At 57.2% G+C, this 8,234-nt stretch overlaps 2 protein-coding genes across 4 annotated transcripts; one reads left to right on the top strand and one right to left on the bottom strand.

Annotated features, from left to right (window-relative positions):
- The first annotated feature begins 888 nt into the window (after positions 1 to 888).
- On the top strand, positions 889 to 3,165 carry SLC16A11 (solute carrier family 16, member 11). 2 transcript variants are annotated; one of them, XM_008568602.1, is made up of 5 exons: positions 889 to 1,004; positions 1,264 to 1,471; positions 1,711 to 1,854; positions 2,023 to 2,790; positions 2,878 to 3,165. In XM_008568602.1, exons 2-5 carry the CDS (start codon positions 1,270 to 1,272, stop codon positions 3,105 to 3,107), a joined length of 1,344 nt encoding a protein of 447 aa, XP_008566824.1. In that variant the 5' UTR covers positions 889 to 1,004; positions 1,264 to 1,269; the 3' UTR covers positions 3,108 to 3,165. The 2 variants fall into 2 exon arrangements, with proteins under 2 accessions (XP_008566824.1, XP_008566820.1); XM_008568598.1 differs by lacking the exon at positions 889 to 1,004 and having other exon boundaries at positions 1,246 to 1,471.
- Positions 3,166 to 3,848: 683 nt separating this feature from the next.
- SLC16A13 (solute carrier family 16, member 13) lies at positions 3,849 to 7,388 on the bottom strand. Of its 2 annotated transcripts, XM_008568576.1 has the most exons (4): positions 6,893 to 7,388; positions 6,620 to 6,763; positions 5,217 to 5,954; positions 3,849 to 4,350 (listed from the first exon to the last, which is right to left on the bottom strand). In XM_008568576.1, the coding sequence occupies exons 1-4, from the start codon at positions 7,089 to 7,091 to the stop codon at positions 4,151 to 4,153; spliced, it is 1,281 nt and encodes a 426-aa protein (XP_008566798.1). In that variant the 5' UTR covers positions 7,092 to 7,388; the 3' UTR covers positions 3,849 to 4,150. The 2 variants fall into 2 exon arrangements, with proteins under 2 accessions (XP_008566798.1, XP_008566807.1); XM_008568585.1 differs by lacking the exon at positions 6,620 to 6,763 and having other exon boundaries at positions 6,893 to 7,229.
- Between the last annotated feature and the right edge of the window lie 846 nt (positions 7,389 to 8,234).

Here is an 8,234-nt window from a genome sequence, read left to right as displayed (position 1 = left end):
GGGGGGGGGGGGGGGGGGGGACAGCTGAAGTAAAGCAGTGTTAACCTATAAAAAAGGATACTTTTAATAAAGATGTTTCAAGAAATCAGTACCTGGATTCAATTATCTGATTTCTTACTTTGATTTTAAAACTATAGCCTAAGTCTTTAGAGATTCTGATCACAACGATCCTTTTTATTCCCAGTGACCCCTATTTTAGAATCATAAGTTCAGTCCTTCCCAGGGCAGTTTGCATCAAACTGTCTCAGGCCATTTCCTTCAACTGTGGCAGATTCTATTTCAGTCCTAGTTCTGTTGTCCCTGTGTGGGCCGCGCAGTTGGAAAGACCTGAATTCAATATTTCCACAATTTTTTACCTGAGTGATTTTGGGCAAGTCACCTAACCTCTCTGAGCTTCAGTTACTGCATCTGTGAAATGCGGATGACACCTTCTTCAGATGGTTATTGTAAGGATGAAAGAATAACACGTGTAAAGAGTACCCGGCACACCGCAAGTCCTCATATTAAGGGAGTCCTGTTCCTTCCTTCGGTCCTTGAGGACATGCTATTGTTGAGCACGGAGCAGGCACTCTGGAGGTCTGTGATTTGAAACCCGAGATCTACCTGGTCCTCAGCAACGTTCCTGAGGACAAAACTACTCATCCTTTCAGGTTTTGGGGACCAGCCCCCCTTGCGTGCATTGGCAGCGGGCCCTGGGCTTGCTGGGGATTGCAGTCCGTGCAACTCTTCTGTGCGCAGCAGGCGGCAGGTGCGTGGGCGGGAGCCCGGCTGGCGGTGGGTGGGGGCGGGGCGGCATTCATGACTCGCCGCCGCCTGCCCGCGGGCCGGGGGTGTGTACGTGTGGATAATTCAATCCCCGTGGGACCCGGCCGCTAGCCTGTTCAAGTTGGGCTCCATCTCTGCACTCGCTCGCCCCCGGGGCCCCCTCCAGCCCGGGAAACGGGGAGAACACCCGGCCTAGCCATTCCTCGCCCTTTGCCTCCCTCCACCGCCCGGAGAGATCGGTAAGGCGGAAGCGGTGTGTGGGGAAGGGGGAGCCCCCGGCCTGGGGAGATCCATGTTCCTCCTGTCCCGGTACCTCGCGCGGACCCGGGAGTTCTATCCCTAGGCCTGGTTCCCGCCCCCTCCGCCCCCGCACTCTCTTGCTGGGCTTGACGTGCCCACCCTGGGCAAGCAGCCAGAGGCTGATCTCAGGGATGCCAGGTGTCCCCTGCGGAGGCACAGACATGGAGACTTGACTCACAGATGTTTCCCCACCTGCAGACGGCGATGACCCCCAAGCCCGCCGGACCCCCGGACGGGGGTTGGGGCTGGATGGTGGCGGCCTCAGTCTTCGCGGTGAACGGGCTCTCCTACGGGCTCTTACGCTCCTTGGGCCTGGCCCTCCCTGACCTCGCCGAGCACTTTGACCGAAGCGCCCAGGACACTGCGTGGGTCAGCGCCTTGGCCCTGGCCGTACAGCAGGCAGCCAGTGAGGGGGGCCCCAAGGTGGGAGGCGGGAACGGGGTGGAGGGGCCTCGAGTGTAGCGGTGGGAGACCCATCTGATTACCAGACAATCGAAGAGGCAGCCGGTGGGACCAAGTTCTAGAAAAGAATGGGTCTTGAGGTCAAGGGGAGGAGCTATTAGGCCAGGCAAATAGCCAAGGAGAAGAGTTGGAGACAGTTTGGGGGCCCGGGGGCGTGTCTTCCGTTGACCCCGCCCCTTCTAGGCCCAGTGGGCAGCGCCCTGAGCACACGATGGGGGGCGCGCCCCGTGGTGATGGTTGGGGGCGTCCTCACCTCGCTCGGCTTCGTCATCTCGGCATTCGCCCGCAGTCTGCTGCACCTCTATCTCGGCCTGGGCCTCCTCGCTGGTGAGGGGCGTGCAATGCCCGAGTCCTTCAGGGGTGATGGTGGGGACAGGAGCTTGTTGGGGGTTGGGGGAGCGAATGAGGAGGGAGCCTTCTGCGGGGAGCAGGGCTGGGAATGCTGGGGCAGGTATCCCCGCCCCCCGATCCTCATCTCGTCCTGTCCATTCGCAGGCTCCGGCTGGGCCCTGGTGTTCGCCCCTGCCCTCGGGACCCTCTCCCGTTACTTCTCCCGCCGTCGAGTCTTGGCGGTGGGGCTGGCACTCACGGGCAACGGAGCCTCCTCGCTGCTCCTGGCGCCCGCCTTGCAGCTCTTCCTTGATACTTTCGGCTGGCGGGGAGCCCTGCTCCTCCTTGGCGCTATCACCCTCCACCTCACCCCTTGTGGCGCCCTGCTGCGACCCCTGGCCCTTCCTGGCGACCCCCCAGCCCCACCCCGCGGCCCCCTTGCTGCCCTCGGCCTGGGTCTGTTCACACGCCGGGCCTTCTCAGTCTTTGCTCTGGGCACGGCCCTGGTTGGAGGCGGGTACTTCGTCCCCTACGTGCACTTGGCCCCCCACGCTTTGGACCGGGGCCTGGGGGGGTACGGGGCAGCACTCGTGGTAGCTGTAGCTGCGGTGGGGGACGCGGGCGCCCGGCTGGTCTGCGGGTGGCTGGCGGACCAGGGCTGGGTGCCCCTCCCGCGCCTACTGGCCGTGTTCGGGGCTTTGACGGGGCTGGGGCTGCTGGCGGTGGGACTGGTGCCCATGGTGGGGAGCGAAGAGGGTTGGGGGGGCCCCCTGCTGGCCGCGGCTGGGGCCTACGGGGTGAGCGCCGGGAGTTACGCCCCTCTGGTTTTCGGTGTGCTCCCGGGGCTAGTGGGCATCGGAGGTGTGGTGCAGGCCACGGGGCTGGTGATGATGCTGATGAGCTTTGGGGGGCTCCTGGGCCCTCCCCTGTCAGGTAAGGGCCTGAGCCAGAAGATCCGCTCGCAACCATCCTCTGCCTCTGGGGTCCAAGACCTCTAAATTCCTTTACCCCTCCTTTCAGGTTACCTAAGGGATGAGACAGGAGACTTCAGCGCTTCTTTCCTCGTGTGCGGCTCTTTCATCCTCTCTGGTAGCTTCATCTACATGGGGCTGCCCCGGGCGCTGCCCTCCTGTCGTCCAGTCTCACCTCCAGCCACTCCTCCTCCTGAGATGGGGGAGCTGCTCCCGGTTCCCCAGGTTGCCCTGCTCTCTCCTGGAGGCCCTCGCCCCACCCTGGACACCACTTGTTGATCATTTTCTTGTTTGAGCTCCTCCTCCAATAAAGAATTTTTATCTGGTTTTCATGAAAGCTCCAACTGTTAGTCAATCTAGGACCCTGAAAACATTTTACCTAAGATATACAAAAAGGCTGGTTGAAAAAAACAGGATCTCAGTAGGCCTTGGAGGTGGGGAAAGGTGTCTGTCCAGCCAATCCATTGCCCAAGTCCTTGCCATAAGAGGGAATTTTTGAGAAGTTGTCTGCCAGTCTGTTTCAGTTTGTTGGGGGGCGAGGAGAGGCAGGTTAGTCATGGGTGCTATCTGCCCCATCCTCATTTCTCTTACCTGAGTATCCAGACCTCCCAGACTAACTTTCCTGCATTTCAGTCTCCCTCTACTGGCCTGAGGGAAATGCAAGAATCCTAGACTTAGCTCTATCAACTCTATCTTCCCCCACACCTGCATCCTCACCATTCTCTCAAGTTTTTTTCTAAGTTACAGAGTTAATGGGGAAGAGGGAGATAAGTGGGTGAGTGGGAGCAACTGTGGCCCAGAGAGCAGAGTCTCAGGTCAAAATACCCTGGGTCACCAGAGCCCCTGGATACCTCCTCTCTACTCCCCAGCCATGACTCCATCCAACCAACCCAAGCACATGAGCCCCAGCTCTTTTTGAGGTTATGATTATTATACAGTCTTCTTATTCAGTTTTATCTCAAAGACACATCCTTGTTTCCCAAATACCTATATTCATTGAAGAAATTTAGGAGGCAATGCTAGAGATCACACGTAAAACATAAGTCTCTTGGCCTTTGATTTTCACAGTTGATTGACAGCTCAGTGGAGCAGGAGCTCCTGGGTCCTTCAGAAAAGGTTGGAAGGAACAAAGGAGAAGAAATAGAGTCCTCAATGAAATAGAAAGGGATGGCACATACACCGCAGGAGCCCCAGGCCTGCTCTGGGGGAGGCAGGTCAAGAATCTTAAGGTGCTATGGTTCTGTGGATGCCAAGATGGGGCAGGAGAGGACCTGGAGCTGTCAAGCTCTGGCTATCTGGGCCTGACTGCCTCTTCACAGAGTTCAGTCCTCTCCCAGCCCCTCCTTGGGCAGGGGGACTTGAGGATCCAGTGCCTCTGTTGCAAGGTCCTGGGGCCTGGAGGTAGGAGCTGAGAAGCAGAAGAAGTGGGGCAGGGTTATGAGAACTCCACTCCCTGCAAGAAGGAAGGCCCCAGCCACCACAAAAGAAGCCGTGTAGTTGCCTGTCACATCCCGGAGGTAGCCTAGATCCAAGAGAGAAAAAGAATACACATGGGCAATCTGTTCACTGGGGCTGATGGCTCAGATACATTTTTGGGTGGAGGGAAGACCCATCATCTGGGAGGAATTGGAACTTCAAGGTAGGGTTAGATGAGCTTGAGAACTCTGGCTTCCCAAAGGGCATCAAAAGGTAATTTCAGGGGCCGGCCCGTGGCTCACTCGGGAGAGTGTGGTGCTGATAACACCAAGGCCGTGGGTTCGGATCCCATATAGGGATGGCTGGTTGCTCACTTTGGTGAGCGTGGTGCTGACAACACCAATCCAAGGGTAAGGTCCCCTTACCAGTCATCTTTAAAAAAAAAAAAAAAAAAAAAAGGGTAATTTCAACCACCTTTCTGCCTTCAGGGACCTCCAAACCAGTCCAGGGGGATTTGGAGATCCAGATTGAGTCAGGCATAAAGAAAGGCCTTTCTTTCTAGCAAAGGTGGCTCTTCTACACATTCAGTTAATAGTTAAGAGGAAAGTGTTAAAAGTCTGAAGGTTTTGGCATCTTGAGTCTGCAGAACTTTGACCAGATGGCTCAGACACCCAGGCTGGGGCCCAGTGGGCCAAGGAAAAAGGAAGACACAGGAATGGTACATCTGGCCAGGTGCAGCTAGGTCCTCTGAAAACCGAAACTTCTGGCACCCTGCCAAGGATTCTACTTAGCTCCTCTTTGTCTTTCCACTCAGACCTTCCCAGCCCCAGGTTCTTTGTCCCATGGATCCATTTAGGGCTGCTATAACTGGCCAGGCAGGCTGTGTACTGTACTATACCAAAGGGCAATATTCCCTCCCCCAACCTTGCAATATGGCAGCCCTGGCCCACCTGGTAACCCCATTCCCCTTACCTGACAGAGGGGCCCCCAGCAGCCCCCCGATGCTCTCTACCATCTGCACCAGTCCTAGGCCACAGTAAATCCTTCCAGTCCCCACCAGTTCAGGCAGCACGGAGAAGGCCACTGGGGTCAGGGCCCCTGATGTAAAGCCATAGGCCACAGCCAAAGCCACCAGGGCAGTGGGAGCCTCAGCCACAGGGAACAGGGCTAGTGACACCCCAGTCAAGGAGGTCCAGAGCACCAGGAGTCTTGCCACAGGCCCTGGGACTGCATCTCCCAGCCATCCAGAGGCCACACGCCCCACGAGGTCAGAAATAGCAGCCACTGAGAGTAGGAAGGCAGCAGGCAGTGGGTCCCAACCCAGGTCCTGGAGATGTGCTACCAGGTGGACATAGGGAATGAAGTAGCCGGTGTTGATCAGGGTGAGGGCAACGGTGTAACGGAGGAAGGGGCCATGATGGAGGAGGGAAGAAAGTTGGGCCCCAGGGCCACCCACGGCAGGATCGTCAGCCAGGAAGAGTGGGCGGAGGAGAGCACCACAGGCCACCAGGTGGAGGGAGAGGGCAGACACCAGCAGTAGGGCCCCCCGCCAGGCATAGTGGCTGAGCAGCCACTGGAAGAGGGGGGCAAATGCAAAGGAGGAGAGTCCCACGCCTGTCAGTGCCAAGCCTGTGGCCAGAGATCGACGGTGAGAGAAGTAACGGGACAGGCAGGCCAGGGTTGGAGTGAAGGTCAAGGCCCAGCCAGAGCCTGTCAAAAAGGAAGAAATGGGGGTTGGAGACTCTTAGGGAGCTCAGGGCACCCAGTAATCCCAGCACTGCCCAGCAGCAGAATGTAGTATCTTTTTTGGAGTCCCACAGACTCGGGTTACATCTTGGCTTTGATGCTTTCTAGCTGCGTGGCCCTGTGTGTTTAATTTACTGCCTCTGCTTCAACCTCATCTGCAAAATGGGGGTAATATAGCTCATGGGATTGTGGAGGATTAGAGGTAACGTGTGTAAAGTAACTAGCACCGAACTTTGGAGTTAGACCTGTGCTCTAACACTTCTGGCTGTGTGATCTTCATTTGCCAAGCTGCATAAGCTTCTAAAGCCTTGCTTCAGCTGTAAATAGGATAACGGTGTCTATTTCATAGCCAGAGCACCTAGCACAATCTTATAGTAGAGTAGTTCTTCCTTTTATACTCCAGCCCCAGTAGCCCTGGGCTTGTATATTCTGGATCCACCATCTTTGAATTTCCCAATCATGTTTATCAACTTAGTCATCCTTCTTAAGAATTCCTTTTGGGGCACATGTTCTAGCCAAACTTTCCCTCAGTTTCTCCCTAAGCCTTTTGTGAAGAGAAGGGAAAAGATGAAAGTCCAGAAGCTAGAGATCTAGGCATTTGACTCTCCTGCCCTTGCCCACGGTCTCACCTGAGAGCAGCCCAATACTCAGGTATAGGTGGGTCAGGGTAGTAGCAAAGGAGGCGAGCAGCATCCCCATCGCGGCCAGGATGCCCCCAGTCATCACCACGGGCCTGGGCCCGAATTTCGTGCTCAGGGCACTGCCTACTGGGCCTGGGGAAGTGGAAGGGGTTCTGCGAGAAGATCTCAGGCGTTCTCCCCCCTGTCCTTCCCCTTTCCTGTCCCCGCATCCCCTCTCCCTCCCGAGGGTCGCAGGACGCCAGACCCAGACGCAGCACTCACTCCCAAACTGCTGCACCGCGATTCCTATGGAGGCGATCCAGGAGACGCGCGCTGCCTGCTCCTCAAACGCCGCCACAAACTCCACGAAGAAGACGCCGAAGGTGCGGAGCACGCCGAACACCAGCGCCGACTGGAAGAACGCTGCCAGCACCACCATCCATCCCCAGCCCCCGTCGGGGGGCTCGGCCCTGGGCGCCATCTGGGCGGCAACAGTGCTGCGGCCGCTAAGAGCTCCTGCAGGAGCTGGGCTCCGGGCGCTCCACCTTTACCCGCGCGCCCACCCACCGTGCCGGGCGGCTCGGAACCAAGCGGGGGAGGACAAACTGGTGGAGAGGAAGGTACCGACCAGACGGCGTGAAGCGCCTGCGTCTTTCCCCAAGGGGGGCGATGAAGGAGGGGAGACCAGGCCCGCGCTGGCCCTGGCCAGAAGAGCCCGGGGGCCGTGGCCCCGCTGGCCCGGAGCGGAGCGTCGAGGCCTGGGCCGGATCGATCGGGGCTCCAAGCTCAGTTAGGAGCCGGGGAGAGGAACTGGGTTTGGGCCACACCGTAAAGGCGCGCCAGTTTCCCTGTGGATTATCTGTTTCCTCATTGGGGGTGTCAGCACCTCGTCACGCAGGCCAATGTCCCAGCCCCAAGCTCGCCAATGAGCACACGGGACTCCCGAACTGGGGGTGGAGCCAGAAGTGCAGGGCGGGATTTAGAGCATTTTCCAGGACCCGGGCCATGAATGGGGCGCATGCGTAAGGAGAGGCATTAGGGGGCCGACTAGACAGGGCTCCTGCACGTGAGGCAGAGACCTATCCGAGGGTGCTTCTGTCTCCTGTTCACCTTGCGGACCAACTCGTCCACATGCCAGCACCACGACTGGCACGGAAGGGTTGGTGGTGGGTAAACTGGTTCTGCAGAGGAAAGCACTCACTTGCTTAAGGAGGGGTTCAGGAATTGCAAGGCCATGTGGGGCGAGGGGAGGGGTTATGAGATGAGAACAAACGAGATGACTGTCGGAGCTCCTGAGGCCATTAACGCAGCCCCAAGAATCCAGATTCCTGGATCCCTGGTTCAAAGGCCAAGGCAAGAGGTAAGGGGAATGGATTGTTGAACTCCTGGCGTTCACTTCTGTAATGGAAACTCATTCTTGTCGCTTGTGTTCTCACTAACAGGAAACCTACATGTCACAGAGACCAAAAATAACTGGAGAGAGGAAAGGCGGCTGTGAGCTCACACAGGACCCCACCAACACCACTTCAATGGGGCTGGAACCATTTCCTCTGCCCTCTAGTGGCAACCACTTCCTAACCACATTTTTTTTTTTTTTTTTTTTTTTTTTTTTTTTTTTTTTTTT

Source organism: Galeopterus variegatus, unplaced genomic scaffold (genome assembly GCF_000696425.1).
Source record: "Galeopterus variegatus unplaced genomic scaffold, G_variegatus-3.0.2 Scaffold25, whole genome shotgun sequence".
Lineage (NCBI taxonomy): Eukaryota > Metazoa > Chordata > Mammalia > Dermoptera > Cynocephalidae > Galeopterus > Galeopterus variegatus.
The sequence above is the reverse complement of the archived record's forward strand: the minus strand, read 5'-3'. Positions and strand labels throughout refer to the sequence as shown.